Below are 23,865 nucleotides of genomic sequence, written 5' to 3'. Positions count from 1 at the left end.
TAAAGACAATAAAGTAAAGACAAGTATAGAGAGAAACTGATATATTATTCAAACTTCAAACGTATGTACATAATGAACTGAATTCTCCTCTATTTATAGAAGAAAGGAAGCTGCTGTGTAAGTTGCTACTGCAAGCTGCTGTGTAAGTTGTTACTCTAAGTTGTTGTGCCAGATATAAATAATCTTCTATCATGGGTAATATTTATCCATAACGGAGTACCGAAATAATAAGTTTCTTCAGGAGGCTTATTTCCAATAGAGTACTAAATAGATAAACATATTTACGGCGGAGTCTCATATGGATAAACTTTTTGAGGAAGCTTATTTACAACGGTATACTAAATGAACATCCATAATATAATATATTCATAACAAATAAGTGTACAAGTCACTATTTACTAAGCACTTCTGAACCGGGGCTTGCTAATTCCGGTCCAAGAGATCAAGATGTAAAATACTCGAAAGAATCCTCAAAACCTCAGTCTAATTCAGCACTTCTTCCCGTCGCAACAAGGCCTAAACAGAAAAAGGAAAACGACGAGAACAACAATGGCGTCGGCGTTGAGATCTGCTATACTCCGTCACATCCGGGTTCCGGCAACCCAAGCCTTAGCTGCAAATGGATCGAGGCTAACCGCTGTCAGATTGATGTCGTCGCACGATGACCATATCACCAAAGATGAAGTCATCAACAGAGTCCTTGACGTCGTCAAATGCTTCCCCAAAGTCGATCCTTCCAAGGTTTTTTCCTCAATTCCTTTTGTGGGAGTGGTTAAATTTTGATTTATTTGATAAACCCATTTGACGAAATGAATCAGATCTGAGAAATATGAATACAAGTATTTGCATCGTTGGTAGCTATTTATTGGTCAAGCCTGGAACATTAGGGTTTTTATTTAGCTATAGCTTTGGTAAAATGGACATATGTTTATCCAGATGATATGGGAGTCTATTTATACCTGAAACAAAACAAAATGAAAAGGACTTGGTATATGTTTATCTTTTATCAAATTGTATAGTTATCTATTTCCCATCTAGAGTTATGAGATACTTGTGCTAGTGGGAGGTAGCAGGTACCCGGTGGAATAGTCAAGGTGTGCTAGTATAGATACCACCGTCATCCAAAATGCTCAATTGTGTAATTTTACACAAAATGCTCATTGTCACACGAAATGCTCAATTGTGTAATCTCTCTCTGGGAAGCTTGAGAATGGAAAGAGAAGTTGATTCCTTTTCTTATATTTTCTGTTTCCTTTTAGGTGGATGGCAAATGCTTATTCATAGCTCTAGATGACCTAAAGACCGGAAACAAAGTAGCCGAGAATTTTCTCTAGTCACCTGCTGAATGCTATGTTCAGAGCTTAGCTTTAGAATCATTTACTTTTCATGCATTTCAATCAAACTTAGTGTAGTTTGATTCTGTAGAAAAGAACTGATCTACCTATTGGGACTGTCTTTGCGCTGAAGTGTTAGGTTAGGAGAACTTTAGTTGCCATTCATTTTCAAGATAAGTCAATTAATTGGTTAATGAAGGAAATTAAGAAGGAATTTAGGAGGTTTTAAGTTCAAATCCTAGCGGAGGCAAAAATGCTAGGTGGTTTGTTCCAATCTGTCCGAGTCTTGGTTTACAGAGTTACCCGGTACCTGTGCTAGCGGGGGCACAAGTACCTGTGGAATTAGCGAAGGTGCACGCAAGTTGACGGAAACACCAAGGTTATCAGAAAGAAAAGGCTTTTTTTTTTTGGGAATGGGTGGGTAGGTGGGGGATTTAGGGTTCTAATAAGAAAAAGGTGAACTACGGATAGAGACTACACATAAGTCATAGTAGCACCAACCAGGAAACCTCCAACCCGAAGCTGTTGTTTAGCATATTTAAGATTAAATTTGGAACAAATTGCAGAGACATGCTAAGTTGCTCGGATTGGGGTGCGGATTTAGAGGTCGGATCCTTCATGATCTAAATTATAAGATTCAGGAGTACGAATCCGGTTGCGGATACGGGTTCGGGGATTCAGCTAATAATAATTGAAATATCTAAAAATAGAGTTATAAATAGTCTTAGACTATGAGACATTATGTGAAAAACTTATATGGTGCTTGTAAAGTGTAGAAAATTTCTCTTTTATATACAAGATATTCCATCTTCTTCCTAAGTTGCTCACCCGTGTCCGACACGGGTGCGGATCTAGAGGTCGGATCTTTCGAGATGTAAATTCTAAGATTCGAGGATACAGATCCTAGTACGGATACGGGTGGGGGAATCCGGCTAAAAATAATTCTAAAAAGAAAAAAAATATAAAAATATCCCTAAATTATGAGAAATTTTGTGGAATACTTCCGTATAACTTGTAAAGTATGGATTTCTTTTTATTCTCTAGTTGTAGATAAGTAAATGATTGATTTACTAGATAAGGTATGCTATCTTCTTCAAATTAACCCTAGTTTTGGTTCTAATTTCGGGAATCAAATTGTATCTCGTCTCAAATTTTTCCATCCGTCGTGGTCAAAGTACCCAAAATTGTTTGACCAGATCCGGTACGGATCCCATACCCACACACATACTAGTGTCGTGTCGACACGAGTGCGGCACCTAAACTGTCGTGTCGGAGCAACTTAGTTTTCTTCAATTTCACTCTAGTTTTTGTTTTTATTTCAGAAATTATTATATCTGTCTCGAATTTCTCCCTCAATTTTAATCAAAGTACCCAAAATCGATTGACCAGATCCGGTACGAATCCCACACCCTCACGTCGTGTTGACACGGGTGCGGCACTAAAAGTGAAAAGTCTGTGCAACTTAGGAGACATGAACCATTTTAAGTGGCTTGCTTGGGTCCAATGGACTATAACTTTGTTCATTGAAGGTTGATCCATTAGGAGATAATTATCTGAGAAAGGAAATGATGCTTTTAGAGCTCTGTTGTGAGATGAGAGCTATTAGGATAAATGTCTGTCAAGAACTTCAAAAATTAGGTTATAATCATTCTCTCTCTTCTTTCTTGTCTGCATCAAATGGGCGAAAGTACATGCCAACAGGTGTTTCACTTAGGTCTTTGCAGTTCTTGCACTGAACTTTTGGTGTGATGATGGATTAAACACAATAGTTAGGTTTACGTGGAAGTTTTCAAAGTAGATGAAGAGAGTAGGATAATGCAGCTTTTTCTTCCCATTAAAGAGAGAAAGTGATGTTCCAGAAGACAATTAGTGAATCAGAATGTAGGTTGAGAATTTGATAAAAGTGATACCCCCCTCCCCCCAAGAAAACAGAACTCCATCACTTTCTCTATCACCATTTGGTGTTCTATATTATCAAAACAGGTATTGTTGTTATATTCTGTTAGTGGTGTTTGTTGACTCAATTTATTCATTGTCATGTCAAATGCAATCATCTTTTTCCTTTGTGCCAGTACATAAGCTGGTGGTAAAACAATTTAACCCTGCAAAGTTAACTGGATACTTATTCGTTATCTGGGAAATCATTATGGGCTTTATGGTTAATGGTTATCTTTTATGCAGGTGACCCCTGAAGTCCACTTTGAGAAGGATCTGGGCTTAGACAGCTTAGATACGGTAGAGATTGTAATGGCTCTGGAGGAAGAGTTCAAACTGGAGATTCCAGACAAGGAAGCTGTCAGGATAGAATCCTGCGAACATGCAATTGAGTATATTTATAGTCATCCAATGTCTAGTTAAACTCAATGCATCTTTGTTTGTTTGAATTTGTTCATCAAAATCAAAGGTACTCTTGCTCCTTGTCATTTGACTAGGTCAAGGTTGTAGAATTTTGATCCTCTTGAGAGAGGCAATAATCAGACTCTTTGGAAGACCAGTTGCTCAGGCTTTGCTATTGAGGATTATATCATCCTTTTTCTGGAAGACATGACTTGGTATTTATTCTGTTACCGTCTTTCCTCTTATAATATTCAAATGGCAAACATTCAAGCTTGCTTTGATTGTTGCACTGATTGGAAGAAATCTGTCTAGTCAGGCTCAGGAACTTGTAAAGGTGATTGGAACTTGTAGTTGGAAACTTGGAATTATGAGTAGTAACTCGCTTGGTACAATGGTGGGATATTCCGGGGTATGCCATGGGGTTAGCTATTCCAGCTTAATCCCACCATTTTAGTGTAAAATTTATCTCAGGATTAGATAATACCTATAACCAAATATGGGAAGTTGCAATTCCAAATTCTATTCCGGGATTATTGGCCTTATCCCTTGTACCAAACGACCTCTAAAGGTACAAATGGCAGCATTTCCAATTTCAAAATCCTACAAGAAGGATAAATGGTCTCTTTGAGCTATACTTGAAAGTAGTATTATGTTGGTTATCTAATGGCCAATAAATAGGATAGGACAATGAATTGTGTTAACGATAATATTCACAGATATTTAAACTCTGTTGAGTGTTGACTATGACAGCAGCAGTTGAAGGATGAGGTGGGACGAACTAAAATTTTTACAGGATGCGTCGTCCCGTCCCGCCAAAAAGAAATTTATGCCTTTTTTGACGTTATCATTACGATTTTCTTCTGCGATTAGAAAAAAAATAGTTCTGTACATACTTATCCATATCTACTTGTCTCGCAGAATAGTATATTACATTATCTGTTTAGATTTATATGTTACTTGGTTTTTTCTGTTCTGCTGCTAATTTTCGATTTAAAGTAAATCATATGATCTTGATAAATTATCAAGCCATTCAACCTCGTGATAAAATAGGATATGTTATACTATTAACTAACTAAAAGGCAGGAAAAATATGACTCAATATGAAATTCTTATTCATCTGGATTTTGCATCGGCAAATGAAATTAATTAGGAATTGTGAGTATTTTTTTTTTCCAGTATCACTTCAAATGACATAAGAAACCAAGATGTTTGAAGTGATATTAACTCCAAGTTATATGCCCGTGTGTTCATATTTTTACCTATCTTTAATATTTTTCTAAAAATATTAAACTGTTATTCATTTAATTTGATCTTAACACGGAAATTTTTTTTTCTGTACTTTCATATATTCTGAGCTCACATATTCTCATAATGTTGGAAAAAATTTATTACGTAAAACATGAGATTACTAAATATCAATATAGTGAAACTAAATCCGCGGCAAATCTTTTCTTTAGAAGTACAACGACGACGAAGTATTACGAATCAATAGATAGAAGATTTTTCGAAAAGAAATTGAAGGTGGGTTTTCTCTTTCATAAAAGTGAAGAACTGAAAATGAATGTTCTTTTGATTTTCTTGTATGCCAACTCTTATCTCAATTTATAGGAGCAGTTTTATTAAAGAAACTTAAAACGTGTGTAAAAATATGGGCAATTTACTATTGTAGAAAAGGGTCAATATGTTAGGAAGTATAACTGTATAAGTAGGAAGTCTCCACTACCTTATCTACTTGATTAGGCCAACAAACAAAGGCTTCAGTTCCTATCAAATCCAACTCAACAAGATGAAGTTTTGTTCCACGAGATGACATAGTGACATTTTAGGCCTTAAGTCATCCAAAATTCCTTTACTAAAAAAATTATTTTTTTTAAATGGAAACATTACTAAATAGCATAATAGTTTATTTAGAATCTTCTTTCCTATAACAACTTTCATTTTAAATTTTGTCAAAATTTTGGCAGAAGTTCTTATGATAACAAGTTTACTAACGGAGCACTCTTAAAACAAAATCTTTTGCTCAAACTACAACGACAATAATATACTGTAATCTCACAAGTGAAGTTTGAAAAGAATTGTATGTACTCAAACCTTACTCTTACCTTGTGCAGGCTTTACTTAAACTAAAGGAGGAAAAAAAAAATAGTTCAAACTATAGTTTAATTTTATACGCTGACACTATTAAATAATTTTTAATCAACTACACAATATAGCTAAATCATCCACAAAAGTGAGATTAGCAACCTAGTAAATAAGTTAGATTACCTCCTAAAAAAAGTTAAAATACAATGACAGTGAATTTATTTTTTCACAATCAGTGCATACTATAAGTTAAATCCTAAAATACTACTCTACTACCTTACAACATCAAATAAATTAAATTTATCATAATATCACCAAACTTAACTGATTCTTGCAATTTTTCTTAGATAAACAACTAAGATATCCAATATAGGAGAGATAAACAAATAGTTTAAGTACAGAAGTTCAAGGAAAGACCACCCAAAAAAAAAGGAGAAGAAAGATAGAGAAGCTACCTTATGAAAGGAAAATCTAACATAGACGAATATTAACATTCAAAATTAAGAAGGAAGAACCAAGAAATAGGAGTATTCTTGAATATAATATCATCCAATTGACCCATTATTCTTAATAAGATTCATAACAGAAAGTGCCACTGCAGACAACTGAAAAGTGATTTCATTTCTCTTTGTTAATGGTGACACAACACCATCTTTCTCTTTAAATCCATCTTCACATGTCGTGGTAGCATCCATAATTGAACTTATTTGTATGTTAGCATCATAATATTTCTTCGCGTTATAACTCTTCATAGCAAGCTTGATAGACGGGATAGCGTCTGAATAAAGATCAAAACAATCACTCAAACACCTTCTTATATAAGGATCCAACTTCTTTTCCTTCATTAAAATCTTAATATGACATCTCGCATCTGTAACGTTGTATCGAATTAACCTAATCGAAATCATCCCGAGTCCACGTAGAGTAGCACATTGACTGGCCGGAGCAGCTTGTAGAGATGAAGTGCAAAAACCAAACTTAATATTTGGATCATCTTTTGAACATGTTTTGCAAGTGTTTTGGATTAAAGTACTTTGGCCTTTTGAGCTATGGAATATTAGGAAAAATAAGGAGAGAAATAGGGACAGAGGTAGGAAGAAAGAGGAAAGAGGCTTCATTTTGTGGTTGTTTGGTATGACATGTCTTTCTTGTTTTCTCCCAAAGAGGGTATATATTTATAGTTTTGAAGGGGAAGAAGTCTTTTGGTTTATAAAATAATGGAAGAGGGTGAGTTTTTATTTATGAAATTATAACCGGCTGATCATGATTTTGTTCTTAATACATGTTTTATGGCTTTTGTCCTTAGGCATGTGTTTGTTGTTGCAATCTTGAGCTGGTGATAAGTCATTTTCTGTTGATTGCTGTCATGTTTTAGAAATTAACTCTTGTTGCTAAAGCCTAAATGTTACTCCATTGTTTATTGTGGTCTTTTATAACTTTAGTGGTAAGTTTAATTCCATATGTTATCTTATATGATAGTGCTAATAACTTGGCTTTATGGTCTAGCATGAGTACTTTAAAGATTGCGCTTGAAAAGAACAATTTCCTTTTTATTTTTCTTCTTTTGTTTTGTTCAACTTTGTTATAAGTAAAACGATGAAGGAATTGTTGATTTTCAGTCACATCAAGATAGGGAAAAGAAAATTCTCCTATGAAAGGGGATCTTTAGGCATTTTCAAATGTCCAATGTTCAATGGTGGAAATAACTTCTCTTACATTTGAGCAGGTGTAAAAGTTCGATTCTCCCAATTAAAGAACATCGATTGATTAAATAGGAACCTCACCTGGAATTTGCCTTTGGAACTCTTAAGGAAGTAGGACACGGGGCGGAGCTAGAAGCCGAAGTACAGGTTCGGTCGAACCCAATAACTTTTGTCCTAACTCTATATCTATTAAGAAATTAACTTTAAATATGTATAAAATGAAATTCAGAACCCAATTACTAACACCTTATGTCGTTATTCTATAATTTAGAACCCATAAAGTTTAAATCTTGACTCCGCCTCTTGTAGGACATAAGCACTAACAAACTGGCATGGGAGGCTTTAATTTGTTAGAAAAACTACTACGTACACATCATGATATGCCCATTCTTTGAAGTTGTGAAGCTAATATCTGTAAATTAAAATGGATGGGTAAGATTTGGTTTGTCGCAAGTCATATAGCAGTATTTTGCACAAGTCAATCACTATCGACTTATAATCACAGTTCTGTTATTTTGAATATGAAATTGTGTGGTTTTTTTAAACTTTATTTTCTGTTTCGAATTGATTTTTCCTTTTGATCATTATTTCAAGAGTTGTTGCTATTGTATTATATACATTATTTTTCCCACCACTGTTTGTCGTTCTTCTCGTTGCAAATAGTTATCGTAAATAAGATTATTTTGCTGTGCATTACTTTTTAACAGAGGATTAGCTGTGGTAAAATCAAGGATGATTAAATCATGGTCTTTTTGTGGTTAAGATGTTTTCAAACTTTAGTTTGCTCTTTGGATATCTTACGTAATAATATCGATCTTGTTATAGCATTTTAATATTATATTCTAGTGTAATTTCAACATGTTGCAAAATATTTCAATGGTTAAGTATTTCTAACAATCTCAAGATATTTGGCAAAGTATATATTAGACGTTGAAATTGTTATTGAGGCGTTTTAAGCCTCTTTTCGGCATCAAAATTTCATTTTCCATGGATTCATTTAAACACAAAAGAAAGAAGAAAATGGACAAAGGTTTTCTTTACCTTTTAGGCTTTTAGAAAAGAGGTTAAGGATATATATATTCCTAGGTTTAGAAAAGGATCTAATTCGTAATCCCATCATAACTTTTACTTTATCAAAAGGCCCCTCTTTGGAATTGCCCATGTACTTTCACTGAGTGATGATTCTATCCTGGTTTAATTAAGGCATCAATGGTTAATCGTTTTCCTTTCTACTTAGGATTGTTCTATTTGTTTATTATTGTACCGGATTCATATTATTTTTATACAAATTCAGTTTTATTAAAATAACTACTAATATTCTGAAAGAAAGGAGTAATAATTATTACATGCTTTATTGGCAGAGTACTTAAGAATTCTTGAAATCGGGGAAAGCTCATCTTTCTTTCGTTTTCAAAGATTCACAAGAGCATTGAATTAAATGACATTTGTTTCTCAATTCATTGAGTATGCCAAAGTGAAGCTCAGAAAGCTTTCATTTGAAATTTGATAGTTGGAATTGTTTATATCCTAGTTGGGTTGCAAATTCTATTCAACAAGTTATCAAAGACTCAAAGTTGCTTTAATTTGTGTTTGAAATTGTCCAGAATTTATGCATCAACTGATGAACTAATTGGGTCCCTTTTTTTTCTTTCTCAATTGCTTACACGCATCATATATGTACATGCCAAGTTTGGTACCTAATTAAGATGCACTTTTGTTTAAGGATATATTTCATTTTCGTATGAGGTTCAATGTGTTTCTCTAATGGTTAGATTTCCACCACAAGAAAAGAGAGACAACAAGCTGAATTCAAAATTTAATCATTGTAAGTCAAGACAAATGATATTTGTTGTTGCTTTAAGCATAATATATACATGCACTTGCCAAAGTATATCTAGGACTACAAAGCAAATCAAGTTATATGACATGAGTACAAAACCAACTTCGTAAAATCGCAGTAGAATTTAGTTCTTTGGGGCAATATCAAGTACGTTGTATAATATTCAACTGTCAAAGGAGTGGTATTTGACTATTCACCTAAGTTATTGTTGCTTTCCGCGAGTGCCTTCTTTATTAGAAAAAAGCAAAAGACAAAAAATTGTTTTTCATATGTTCGAGCCGTGAAAGCGGTCACTAATGCTTGCACTACGATAGACTGTCTATATTACATCCTTGAAGTACGGCCATTTTTCGGACCCTAAATAAATACGAGATGCTTTGTGCACCAAGTTACCCCTACTTTTTTAAAATACATACGCATTCTGAGTTTGTGACTCCTTTACTCTATACTATATGGTAGAAGGTAAATAGCAAAATTATCTCAAAGTGCTCAAAGTAGCTGATGAAGACATTGAAGAATAATGCTTTCTAAAAGAATTCTCAAATCTCTAGAAGGACTCCTTTGGTTCGTCGACTGGGTCAATGATTATAATGGAGGAGAATGAGTACAATATAGTTAGATGATGCTAATTATGAGGGAATTGTGAATAAGATTCCATAAATTTTTAGTCACGCTTCAAATATGATTGTATTGGAGAACAACCTTTTTAGAACTATGAATTTATCCGTTTATTTAACAAATAACTCAAAATTAAAATTTAGAGGGAACGGAGTGATGTTATAAATAGCGTCATGGGTCGCGAATAATAATACATTCGACGATGAAAAAAGAAATCTTTTAGCTTTGTTCTCTACCTTAACGTCTATCTAGTTTTCTAACTTTAGACAAGAGGTTCCGATAATTTAAAGGTGTTAACTTAGGACGAGATTTTACTCGAGGCATAAGACGTGAGTCCTATGAATATTTTGTTTCTAATAGTTGTTATAAGAATAAAATAACATTCAAAAAAATGAAAGATATAGAAAATATATTCAACATTACATAAAATTTCAAAGCAAGATATATGCACATGAATTGATTTAACTAAATAAGTGTTTGACCAAAAAATGTAAACCTTTGATTAAACTAATTAATTTTATATAAAAAGAGATTAAACCTAGTTAATAATAATATACCCAGATTTATAACTAGTCAACTCAAATAAAACCGAACAGTGTTGGTGGAGGATTAAATGTTGTGTACATTCAATATTTCAAGATTATTAATGATGGAAGAATTTCAAGCAATAAATAATAATAAATGGCATTAACGTAAATAAGGAGAATGATTCACCCAATATTGAAAGGGGTGGATGAATCCTCCTTCAAACAATGATGAGTGATAGGCAAATGTTATAATATTGGAACTATTCTCGGATCTGATGGAAAAGTGTGGAATAATATATAATCGAATCTTTTCATAAAGGTAGTGTTTGTATCTTTTCTAGAGAGAAGGTCTTCTTCTCAAAAAGTGTTCTTATCAGAGAATGTTCCATGCCCCTTTCCCCCTATCTTTTTTATTTATTTATATGGGAGATACCCTAGTCAACTCTAAAAGTACAGACACCAAGAATATTCAATGAAATATTCTCTTGAATATCCTATTACAAAAATTAGTCGTTAGCACTGCCCTTGATACTCGACCTCGGCCGTTATTAACTGCTCGGCTACGAGTCCTATTATCTACTAGTTGACCTCGACCATATCGCTTTTCACGATATCGTTCCATGTTAAATCCCACTAAGGCAGATTTTGACATATACAATAAGCATAAGAAAATAAGTACCTAATGAATTAAGTCAACATATTCTAAATTATAGGATATGTATACGGTCGAAATAGATTTCGGCCTCTGTAAGTTTGATCGAGTTCGAATGGTAAGCGATCGAAGTGAGAGCTCGATACGAGTTCCGAGGATAGTACAAACAAGCCCCGAGCTCCAAGATCGATCGAGGAATCGGCTCGGTATCATTATCAAGCCCATGACCAAATCGGACCGCAAGGCAACGAGAAGGTTGTCGGAGATGCACGGACCGATTGACACTCACCCCGAATGTCAAACTCGAACTCAAGGCCGAGGGCTCGACCTAATACCGAGCTCGAGCCAGTATCGAGCTCGCAGACAGGAGCCGTTGCAACCACACTAGGGGAGAGAATCTTGGCAGGAATCGAGGAAGAGACAATTCATCATGGGTTCTCCACTATATATTATTTTATTATAAATAAAGTAAGATCCATCTACTACAAAGGGGGAATCATTGTAAGCACAGAGGGCAGGGACAGATTGCAACCAAATATTTTCTTCTCATATTGAAAGATATCCCCTTGTGTTTATTTTCCTTTATCTTATTCGTTCTTCTTATCACTATTCTCATTATCATAGTCAAGAATACACATATTTCTATTTCTGTATACTATTTGTATCAAACTATATCACATTTCCTTAGAACCATATACAAATTTAACTCTATCTAATTTTTCGGGTAAACAGTTTGGCGCCCACCGTGGGGCTAAGGATAACAGTGGTTGTTTGATACAAATCCGCAATACGCACCAGTTTACAACTCCGAATCAGCAATGGCAAACCCTCGATTGATTGCTTTACCTATCGACCACGAAGCTGGCCTTCAAGATGAAACCAACAACTTGACACCCAGGGTCGGAAGGCGAATTAACGATGTCACCGAAGCTCGAGTCGAAGTACCGCTAGATGTCAATTCATAAGTGGCTCTTGAGGCGAACCAACGTTCCGAACTGGAAAAAAGTGAATTTTGCTATGCTTGTAGATTGCTTCGTAAAACCACATGTCGGAGCCGTAAAAGGTCGAAACCAGAAAGTCGGACATGTTCAAGATAATACAAAAGGATAACGAGATGCTAAGGGAGTTCGTATCTCGTTTTCAAATGGAACAAATGGATCTGCCACCAGTCACAGACGATTGGGTTGTTCAAGCTTTCACTCAAGGTCTAAACGAGTGGAGCTCAATGGCTTCACGGCGGCTGAAGCAAAATCTGATCGAGTGTCCAGCTATTACTTGGGCCGATGTGCACAATCGATATCTATCCAAAATAAGAGTCGAAGATGACCAGTTGATTTCTAGGTCCGTTACGAAAAGAACTACCAAGCAAAAGTAGGCCAGAGATCGATACCAGCCATATAGCGGAAATGATACTACTGCTGAGTATCCGAGGCCTCTTTAAAATCAACCTCGTATACTAGGGGGCTTTATCATTGAACGCATCTATGATGATTACCAAGTTTGGTGCAAAGGAAGTTACTTCATTGTTTCATGACAAATAGTGTCTCAACACAAAACGTTGTAAGAGCCAAATGGTCAAAACGAACCATGCTTATGTAGTTGGCCCGAGCCCTGACGCAAAATACGAACACATGTATAATGACTTGCAAATAAAGCCCTCTTCTTTACCGATATTCTATGTTCAAGATTTATTATGCAAACAGGATTGAGTTTGAGCAAGCGCTCACTCGACCATTACGCCTACGGGCTACATTATTTCGAGTTTGAATCATTCACTCGACTACTATGCCTACGAGCTACTTTTATTTCGAGTTCGAGCAAGCACTCACTCGACTATTATGCCTACGGGCTACATTGCATCGAGTTCGAATCATCCACTCGACTGCTAAGCCTACGTGCCACTTTTATTTCGAGTTCGAGCAATCACTCACTCGACCATTAAGCCTACGGGCTACTTTGAACATTACGCCTACGGGCTACATTATTTCGAGTTCGAATCATTCACTCGACTACTAAGCCTACGGGCTACTTTTATTTCGAGTTCGAGCAAATACTCACTCGACTATTATGCCTACGGGCTACATTGCATCGAGTTTGAACCATTCACTCGACTGTTAAGCCTACGGGCTACTTTTATTTTGCGTTCGAGCAATCACTCACTCGACCATTAAGCCTACGGGCTACTTTGAACATTACGCCTACGGGCTACATTATTTCGAGTTCGAATCATTCACTCGACTACTAAGCCTACGGGCTACTTTGACTATTACGCCTACGAGCTACGTTGCATCGAGTTAGAATCATTCACTCGACTGCTAAGCCTACGGGCTACATTTCTTTAGAGTTCGAGCAAGCATTCACTCGACCATTAAGCCTACGGGCTACTTTGACCATTACGCATACGGGCTACTTTTATTTCGAGTTCGAGCAAGCACTCACTCGACTATTACGCCTACGGGCTATATTGCATCGAGTTCGAATCATTCACTCGACTGCTAAGCCTACGGGCTACTTTTATTTCGAGTTCGAGAAATCACTCACTCGACCATCAAGCCTACGAGCTACTATGACCATTACGCCTACGGGCTACATTATTTTGAGCAAAACTACTCATTTCTTTGAATTCAAATGAACACTTGACTATTTAAACTGAAGGATGTTCGAGCCCGATAAAGCAAAGGGGACTTCCCACAAGGCCCGAAGGCAACAAAGATTAAAATTCAAACTATCTATTTAGTTTGAAAGGCTATTTTACTTCAAAAGGAAGAAAGATTTATATTTACAAATTTTTTGTACAGAGGCGGCTACTCTGCCAAAAGGAAGTTCTTTATACAAAAAACCGAAAGCGGTATCAAAAGAACGCAGCAAACGACCTAAGGCCTTAAATGACTTAATCTTTATCGGAGGCCGTATTCTCGGCATCGTCCTCATATTCAGACTCCCCCGAGTCATCGGAGTCCTCCTCAGTAAAGGCCGACCTCCGAGTTTTGTTCTCCTCCGCCCTGGCGACTTCATTCTCGGCCCCAATATCGAAGCCCTGAGCTCTAACCTCCTCGAGAGCCTCTCTCCGAGCTTGCCACTTTGCATATTCGACCATGCTCTCAACTTTGGCTTGGTTAACCTCGACATTGATCCTGAACTGAGCCACTTTGGCATCAGCTCTTTTATTGGGCTCGATCACCTCATATCTAGCCACCTCAAGTTCTTTGGCCAAATCTTATTTATCTGAAGTGGCCAAATCCAACCGATGCTGAAGCTCTTTCATCTTTTCGATCAGCCCCGAAGCATTTTCTTTCGTAGATCAAAGTTGGGCATCAGACAGCTCCAACTGAGATTCGACGACTTCCTTTTTCGAGGCAAGGATATCCATACACTTTTTTAATTCTTCTGCCTCGGCGAGTAGCGCATCTACGTGTGAGTTAAGCAGTCTAATCTGCTCGATCCTCTGCCAAACCTGCAGAATCGGATCGTTAGTGGTTATCTCTTTTTCATCTTCACTATCACGGAACATTCGAAATACCTGCTCAGCCATCTCCTCATGCTCTTCCCAAGCCGCTTTCAAATCTGCTCGAAGTTTTTCACTAAGGAGCTTGTACGAGTCACTCTTCTTAGTGAGGCTTCGAACCTTGGCATCATGCTCCTACCGGATTCGAAGAAAGGCCTCGTGATGCAACATCGAAGACTGCAAACAAAAGAAGAAACATTAGAATTACCTACAACTCTATGTGCAAAAGAAGCAACGAAAACGCCATCAGAGTTACCCGATTCAAAGCATATTGGGCCTCGTTGAAGAGACAGGCGGGCCCCACCGCATTCATCACTGATTGATCTTCTTCGATCACCAAGGACCGTAGGTAGCTGGAAATCCCCACAGGGGAAGAAAAAATTCGGGTATCCGTAGGTACGGAGAGCACTATCTTCCGCCTTCGATCGGGATCGATGCTCGGGGCTGGAAATCGGTCCACCAGTTTATGAATCGATGAGGGCTCGGTAGAACCCGACCACGATGCTTTTTTGGGTACCAATATTCCACCAAAACCGGTAACCTCATCCGAGGCACCTGACTCGAGCCCCTCCAGAAAACTATGGATATCGGCCGACTCCTGAATACCCTCATAGGACTGATCCTTCAACATGACGGCCTCTCGAATCATGGCATCTGAAATCTGAGGGGATCCGCCAAGGTTAACTATCCCAAACTCATCCCTTGAAATATCTTTTACTGCCCGAGAAGCTCCACCCTCGGTGTCCCTTTCAATCATCTTAGTTCGAGAAGGGATAATCTAGGCTTCTTCTTGTTCTGGGATTATGGCCAAGGCTCCCTGATTTGCTTCCACCAAATTGGAAGACTGTTGAATCACAACATTAGCCCGTACGCAGGCTAAATTCTCCTCTCCTTCTTCGGGCTCGTCCCTTAAATGGTGGGCCACTTCCGAAGTCATAACATCAGAGCCCCCCTTCGGCTTTCGGGATCTCATAGCCGATTTCTTCTTCTCCAAGCTCGGGGGGTCTGATACGTCTTTTTCTCTTCCTTTCTTTTACCTGCTTCCGGACAGGAACTTCTTCGCCACCAGATAGGGGCCTCATGACTACATCTTTCCCGAGTCCTACAAAAGAGAAGAGGGAGATTTACCATACAAACCGATGAAGAGACAAATCGACAAAAGATTTACCATGACTGCGGGCCTCCCATCGACCCTTTGATAATTCGACCCAAGCACGCTCGGAGTACGGTCTTTGCAACACCAGACTTTCGACCCATTGTCTAAGATCCGGGATCGGTTCCGGCATTCGAGCTACGGTTGTGATAAAGAAAGAAAAATGGATCAACAAAATAAAAGGCATTCACAAAATCAAAACGGGCAAAGAGAAACGTTCACTCACGGCTCATATTCCATTTCTCAGGAAATGGCAAGTCATCGGCATGGATCAGGTCCGAGGTTTTGATTCGAACAAAACGGCTCATCCAACTCCGATCTCGGGTCTCGTCTATGCTCGAGAATAGCGCTTTGGTTGCTCGGTGAGCAAGCTTGATCAACCCTCATCGATAAAGTCGGGGACTGCAAAGGCACATAAGATGATCAAGGGTGAAGATACGCCCCGGACCTTGCTCGAGAAAAATCGAAGAAGAATCACTATCCTCCAAAAGAAAGGGTGAATTTGGCCGAGGGTCACATCGTACCTCTTACAAAAGGCAACGATGACAGGGTCTAAAGGTTCCAACGTGAAAGGATAAGTGTAAACACTTAAAAAACCTTCAACGTGAGTAGTAATTGATTCATCAGGCGATGGGATTACTACGAGTTTATTATCCCAGTTGCATTCTTGTATGACTTTATCGAGCACTCTTTCGGTAATTGAACGTTGATACCTCGACATCGGCTCACACCGACCCGGTATCGGAGAAGGCTTTTCAATTTTAAAATCGCCTTCAGTCGAACACCCTACCAGAACGAATTCCCCAGGGCGGGGCTCTTCCACATCCTCGCCACCAGAAGGTCGAGATGAGGAAGCAGTCTCTTTTTGCGGAACAATTTTAGACGTTTTTGCCATTTAAAATTTTGTAAACAAAGAACGGAAGTATTTGGTCTTTTAAGGAAGAGTTTGCAGTAAAACTCACAGATTTACAGGCAGAAAACTCAGAAGAGACGAAAAGGAACTTAGAAAAATTGGAAGATTGAAGACGTAAAGGATGAATGATGGAAGGAAAGGCTATTATAGATTGAAGCAATGACAGTTCAATATCAGAGGTGGCCGACCACCGTCTGACACATTAAATGCCCTGGTAAATCCGAACCGATGGGACAACTATCACATACGTCATGGTCGAGATCGATGTAAACGTCAGTATATATCTGATCGAGCTGTTGGAAAATCATATCGTTTCTCACCACATCCTTTTCTAAGAAACGAGAGGACTATATGTATACGGTCGAAATAGATTTCGGCCTCCGTACGTTTGATCGAGTTCGAACGGTAAGCGATCGAAGTGAGAGCTCGATACGAGTTCCGAGGATAGTACAAACAAGCCTTGAGCTCCAAGACCGATCGAGGAATCGGCTCGGTATCATTATCAAGTCCATGACCAAATCAAACCGCAAGGCAACGAGAAAGTTGTCGGAGATGCACAGACCAATTGGCACTCACCCCGAATGTCGAACTCGAACTCAAGGCCGAGGGCTCGACCCAATACCGAGCTCGAGCCGATATCAAGCTCGGAGACAGGAGCCGTTGCAACCGCACTAGGGGAGAGAATCTTGGCAGGAATCGAGGAAGAGACAATTTAGCATGAGTTCTCCACTGTATATTATTTTATTATAAATAAAGTAAGATCCATCTATTACAAAGGGGGAATCATTGTAAGCACAGAGGGCAGGGACAGATTGCAACCAAATATTTTCTTCTCATATTGAAAGATATCCCCTGTTTATTTTTCTTTATCTTATTCGTTCTTTTTATCACTATTCTCATTCTCATAGTCAAGAATACACGTATTTCTATTTCTCTATACGATTTGTATCAAACTATATCACATATCCTTAGAACCATATACAAATTTAATTCTATCTAATTTTTCGGATAAACTGGATAATAATGTGATGTAACCTATAGTCAAATGCTTCAAATAAAGTTTATGTTCTGACGCATATAGGACGAGCAATTCAAGATGGAAACATACATTGTGAAAGTTATTTGCGACGTACAAGACAAGATTTATTTTTATAACGAAAGAGAAAAAAATTTGTAACTCGCGGCCGCTAGCCTTCGGATACATTGTGGGTAAACTCTGCTCTAATAAATTAGATATGTGAGTCTTTATTTTGTCTCACAACATATGGTGTTCAATTCCTACATATTTAGGTTCACATTATTGCGAGACAAAAAAAACTCACACAACTATTGTGCGTGAGCCCTAAAATAAAATTTTCACGTTAGCAAAAGTAAATCGCATTACCTTTCGGGGTTGCACAATTGATTTGGAGGATGGTCATTCATATGGATGACTTGGGATCGAATCCCCCTCAATGCGTTCTGGGTTGAGCCTGTCGAACAGAATTTGTCTAATGCGATTTACATCCCTGTATGATTTGCAGGTTATTACACAGAAAAAGGTTTATCCAGTGCGCACAAAGTGCTCACGCCGAGGTTGTGCGAGAAGAAAAAAATAAGAAAGAGAAAAAGAGAAGGCAAACCTAAGAAACGGCTAAACCCCAGATTCAAAACCCTCCTTTGGTAGTAGTCGAGTCCTTCCAAAATAGAGCGACAGATACAGATAAGGAAAACATCCACACTCCCCCCACCTCAACCTCAACCTCAACCTCGTTTTCGCCGGCGTGAAGAAAATGGCGAATATGAGGACGGCGATGGACGCAGCGTTTTGGGACCTCAACATATCTACACCAAATGCCCTAGACGCGACGGCCCGGTCCATTCCTGGAGAGCCCAAACCGCTCGATGGCAGCAAGGCCAGCAGAGCCCTCCGAATCCAACAACTCTCTCTGCTCGGAAATGGGTTTCCTCTGGGAATCATTCCCTCTTATTCTCCAACTCCCAATAAGGAATTGGGCTCTTTTGCTCTTCAGTCCCTTTTGTTTAAAGCTACCACTTCTAACTGGTAATATAACTACTACTTACAATTTTCAACACATGCTGATGAAGTTGTAACTCTTGAAATCCTTGCTTCTTTGATTTCTCAAGATGATGTAGTGAATTTCAATTTGATTCAAAATGTTGTCTACAATAACTGCGAATTATTTCTGTTCTCTCTTTAAAAAATATGCGCAAGATGGTCCGGCCACCACTTTAAAAAAAAAAAATCACGTTTACTTCTATAAATGTTTCCTGTATAAGAAAAAATAAAATTGAACATGTACAGAATGGTTGTTGAATTCGATTTGTCTAGGTGGCAAAATATTGATGATCTTGAACTTGAACTACTGATCTTGTATTTAGTTTTGCAACTGCACATATATCTTCAAGGACACCAAGCTGTCTAAAATACTAAACAAAATTTTGTTGATTGGGAAAAAAATCCATTTATTGTTTAAATACACAAAGTTCTTATACTTGAAATGGATGGATTTTTATCAAATAATTTTTCTGAGTAAAAAATGAGTGTGTAACGCAATGTACTTGGTGGTGGGGCAAAAAGCTTTGTTTCTCAAGTAGAAGAGAGTTTTCAGCTAATTTCCACACCACAGCGAGATAAAGTGCACATTCTGGAAACAACAACAACAACAACAACCCAGTATAATCCCACTAGTGGGGTCTGGGGAGGGTAGTGTGTACGCAGACCTTACCCCTATCCTGGGGTAGAGAGGCTGTTTCCGATAGACCCTCAGCTCCCTCCCTCCAAGAACTCCCCACCTTGCTCTTGGGGTGACTCGAACTCACAACCTTTTGGTTGGAAGTGGAGGGTGTTCACCACTAGAGCAACCCACTCTTGTCAACATTCTGGAAACAGTAGGGAAGTAATATGCTTTTTCCCAAAGTTCTTTATCCATCAGATGTTTTGCTTCAAATGTTAGCACTTTTGACTTTGTCTTCCAGCTAGAAATATTTTTAAAATCTTCACGTCTTTCATAGCTGATTGCTTATTTTGTGCTTGGACAACCATACTGGTCAAATAGGCTCTACTGACTATTTTTGCTCCCCAATTTGTTGCTTTCTCCCTTTATATTGCCCCCTCTTTATATACAAGATAGATGAACTATTTATCTGTGATTTATCTTCATAGGTGGATTGGATTCATAGGTCAGTTTCGGCCAAAGAAATTGTTATCTGACATTAAAGCAGAGATATCCAGTGTGGATGAGTGGGAGCTGCCAGTATTAAAAGACATTGGCAAGCATTTCTTGGAAAAATCACTTTATGCCTTTAATGTGTGCTCACAGCTATCCCTGACACCGTCTTCTTCTCTGTTATTGAGCACTGAAGAACATGGTGAGAAGAAAGGACGGCGCTTCAGGGCCATGCTTCTTAATAAGGCAAGAATCTGAAGTCCTTCAACATGTGGTGCTCTACTATTGGAATGCTATCTTTTATTTCCTTATATGCTTTCTTTAAAGATGCATTTTTGCTCGTTAATGTGCGTCCACTACTATCGTAGGGATGGCAGTGCTGCATCCACAGCAGTCAACATCCTATGAAAACCCATAATGTCATAATGCCACATTACAAAGCTGATTTTGATGTGCATAATATCTTGGGATACAAATTGACGAATTGACAAAATTGCCAAAGTTTGCCATTTCTCAAACATTCAGTTCCTGATTAAGCTTGGTGGGTTTTCAGCTTAAAAATAAAATAAAATTGATGCTTTTAGATTTCGTAAAGATGACAGGTTGTGGCATGCATTGTTGGTCTTTTTATTTGATCCTTTAAGCCCGTTTGTGCATCCAAAGTAGGTATTAATAAATGTTGTGCCTCTATTTTGTTGGTTGTTATTTTTCTGTTTTGTTCCTAGATCTGTGTCTCGTTTAGGACATGCGTTAGTATCGCTTTGCTATCCCAGGCTTTAGCACACTGTTAGGGGTCGTTTGGTTTGATGTATAAGGAGAAATAATCATTGTATAGAGGAGTTCTAATAGTTTACAACGTTTGATTTTTATTTTTTATTCATGTATAGTTGATCCCTTATAAAATTATACAGCAATTGGTGTGTTATCTTTTCTCACGACCAACATGGAGTAACTAATCCATCTATAAGCTATACATGGATAAAATACCAAAAACTGTCTTTTGTCTTTTTCCTAGAAGCCTATCAAGGTCAAGTATCCCAGGCTATAATCGTAAACTCATTATTTTTTCGTTTAAAAAATAAACAAATATTTTAAATGATATCTTGTGTATCCAAGTTTAGTACAATGAACCAAACGCCTCAACAAGAAATAATCCCCGCATTACTGATCCTTATATTATTAATCCCTACATTATAATCCATGTATAAATTGTATTTGAACCAAACAACTCCTTAGAGTTTTGGAACCTAGAAGGCTACTTTACTTACATGGGCTTTTCCCAGTATAACTAAGCTAAATGACATTTCGCTTAGTTTTCTCACTTTTGTTTAAACAACTTGGAATCTGTTACCTCTTTGTTGAATTGGAACAATTCAGCTGAGAAACAAATCCTAAATTGCTTCCACCGGAGGACAATAAGATAAGGAGAGGTAAAGGGTCCCTGTTTTATTTCTCCTAGCTCACTTTGTAAAAGATGAATCTTCCTGAAATTTGAGAATACCCAACTTATTAAAGAAGTTAAATATTGAACATCATAACATACATGTAACTATGCATGAGTCTATCATAGCGTGCTCATCTATGTGGTTAATTATTATTCCCAACGTATGGGCATTTACTATTGTGATGTTTGATTCACTATTCTTCCAAATTCATTGCAGCTTCCTGAGCACGACGTTACTTTGGAAGCAGCATGGCCTGAGCTATTCATAGACCATAAGGGAAGATATTGGGAGGTCCCAGAGTCAATATCCTTTGACTGCTCATCGCTGGTTTCCGAGAAGGGATTCCGATATCGTTTTGGTTTACACAAAAATGGTGGCCATCCTCAGGCTGTGGATAACATTACCGATGAACCACCACTCAATCTGATGCAAGGAATATGTGGAAAAGCTGCCTTTTCTTATGAGAAAAGTGAAGATCTCTGGAGAGTCGAGGAAAAAAAAGAGGACGTTGTTATTGAGACAGATAAGGGACGGTTTTATCGCCCTTCTTATGATATTCGTCTTAGAGAGCCTCATGCAGCAGTATCTGGAATTATTGGTAACTTCACTGGCCACAAAAAACTATAGTGTAATTGATTTGATATAACTTGGTAGTTTCCAGATTCTTTTATGACATTGTTTGCTGAACTACACTGTGATTATCTTTTATGCATACAAGATCTATATCTAAACCTTCTAACTGAATTTGAATTATCAATGGACTTAGAATTTAAATTACCAGCACAGAAGATAAATGTCAGTTTATCAAATATATAGACAGTTTGAAATTATCCTTTCCTCTGTATGAACTTTCTTGCCTTGCCTCTGCTAGAATCTGGGGTTTCAATTATTTCTGTGGAGTTATTTTGTACTCAATGTGAAACATTTTAAAATAATTGTTACATGCATTTCAGAAGTATTGTTTTCTTTACTTTGGTAACTAAATTGACTTTGATGGGTAGGTTAATTCTTGAGCATGTTCCTGGAATATTGAAGAAGCGAACAATATTTTCCTTTAAAAGTTCTGACCACTTTATAATATCTCATGAGAGCTTTGAATCAGTAGAACTCCTTCAAGTTTCTTAACGTTAACAGCATCAGTTCTTATGAAATTGGTGGGGGTGACTATTTCGTGCATATGTGATGCTATCCAGCAGTGCTACTCCAAATTCTCAGCATTCACAACGTAGCTTTATCTTCCTAGTCTCTTGCCTTATCTTGTACTTCAACTTGTTGGTATAGGGGGAACTCTTGAGGCATGGCTCAACAATGGTAGCAGTAGTCCGTCGGATTCTAGGCATAGAAGGCCCTTTGGTGTTGATTTATTTGGTTCACTTTGTTATACTTTTCAACATGGTAAATTCAAAGAGACATTCGGAGACCTCACCAGGATAGATGCTCGTCTAGATATCTCATCTGCTTCAGCGTTAGCCAAACAGGTTACAAAAGTCTTCAGAAAAGCATCAGCTGATAATGCAAGAGATGTGCGCTCTTCACCCAGGCTCGAATTGATACTTCAGCAACAGGTAACTATCAAATATTTGTTTGTCACATTGTCTACAGAGGTGATTTGAATGTATACTAGATGCGAGTTTCTGTAGCAAGGAAACACATTTGGAGGACAAAACAAATAGAACTGATTTTATACTAACTAGCTTTGTTACGTAGGAAGCTTAATGGTGGTTTAGGACTTGTAGATCTTAACTCTTGAGTGGAGTGCGTGTCTAAAGCTGAAGTTGCCTCACCAATGCCTTTGTGAATGCATGTTTTTTGACCATGGTGTTATATTTTATGTTTGCGTTTCAAATGCAGGTCGCTGGGCCAATTGTGTTTAGAGTAGATTCAAAGTTTTTGCTCAATACGCCCGTTGGCAGGCCTGGCCTACAATTGGAGGATTTCATATGCAGTTTAAATTACTCTTTGAGGGTTCTACAGTCTGGAAAAGTGGTAGCATGGTATTCTCCTAAAAGGAAAGAGGGAATGATCGAGTTGCGCCTATTTGAGTTTTAGAACTTAACCCCAAAGTTTACTTTTTATGTTGATTGCTTTGTAGTTAGAACTGTTGTCGCTAGAGATGCTATTTGTGAGCAAACGGCCCTTGCATCGGATTCATAGGCATTTTTTGTTGGTTCTTGAATACTAGTCACCTTACTTTAGTTAATTGTTTTTATATTTTTTTAATTCATTTCTAAAAATTCCTTGTGTTTGGAGATCCCGAAGATAAAAAACTATAGTACCCGAAGGACATTGAGATGTTCCAATCGTTAAAGGCGTTCTTAGAATCAAATGTTCCTATTTGTTACACGAAAGCCATTCAGATTTCTGGACTTTTAAACATGCTCCATTATATTATTCAGAAAATAACACTTCATGGCCGCCTAAAAAATTTAATAGCCCAAAATTTGCACTTTACCCGAAATGTCCAGTGAAATAAATTTAATATCAAATCATAGAACCCTCACATCTTCTTTTTTTGTCTTCTTCTCCATTTTCTTTCTTTGTCGGATTCTCTCTCTTCTTTATTCATTCTCCTTTTTTCTATTTTTC

At 37.6% G+C, this 23,865-nt stretch overlaps 3 protein-coding genes across 3 annotated transcripts; 2 read left to right on the top strand and 1 right to left on the bottom strand.

Moving 5' to 3' along the window:
- Window positions 1-453: 453 nt before the first annotated feature.
- LOC107775639 (acyl carrier protein 1, mitochondrial-like) lies at window positions 454-3,943 on the top strand. Its single transcript, XM_016595388.2, has 2 exons — window positions 454-741; window positions 3,516-3,943. Exons 1-2 carry the CDS (start codon window positions 550-552, stop codon window positions 3,690-3,692), a joined length of 369 nt encoding a protein of 122 aa, XP_016450874.1. The 5' UTR covers window positions 454-549; the 3' UTR covers window positions 3,693-3,943.
- Window positions 3,944-6,052: 2,109 nt separating this feature from the next.
- On the bottom strand, window positions 6,053-7,017 carry LOC107775643 (putative invertase inhibitor). Its single transcript, XM_016595392.2, has one exon. It carries the CDS (start codon window positions 6,869-6,871, stop codon window positions 6,299-6,301), a length of 573 nt encoding a protein of 190 aa, XP_016450878.1. The 5' UTR covers window positions 6,872-7,017; the 3' UTR covers window positions 6,053-6,298.
- An 11,201-nt stretch (window positions 7,018-18,218) lies between these two features.
- Window positions 18,219-23,513, top strand: LOC107775640 (protein TRIGALACTOSYLDIACYLGLYCEROL 4, chloroplastic). Its single transcript, XM_016595389.2, has 5 exons — window positions 18,219-18,708; window positions 19,831-20,080; window positions 21,496-21,877; window positions 22,561-22,844; window positions 23,131-23,513. Exons 1-5 carry the CDS (start codon window positions 18,437-18,439, stop codon window positions 23,326-23,328), a joined length of 1,386 nt encoding a protein of 461 aa, XP_016450875.1. The 5' UTR covers window positions 18,219-18,436; the 3' UTR covers window positions 23,329-23,513.
- Window positions 23,514-23,865: the final 352 nt, after the last annotated feature.

The sequence above is a fragment of the Nicotiana tabacum genome, chromosome 19, assembly GCF_000715075.1.
Source record: "Nicotiana tabacum cultivar K326 chromosome 19, ASM71507v2, whole genome shotgun sequence".
Lineage (NCBI taxonomy): Eukaryota > Viridiplantae > Streptophyta > Magnoliopsida > Solanales > Solanaceae > Nicotiana > Nicotiana tabacum.
Note: the sequence above shows the minus strand (reverse complement) of the source record. Positions and strands in the feature narration are given on the sequence as shown.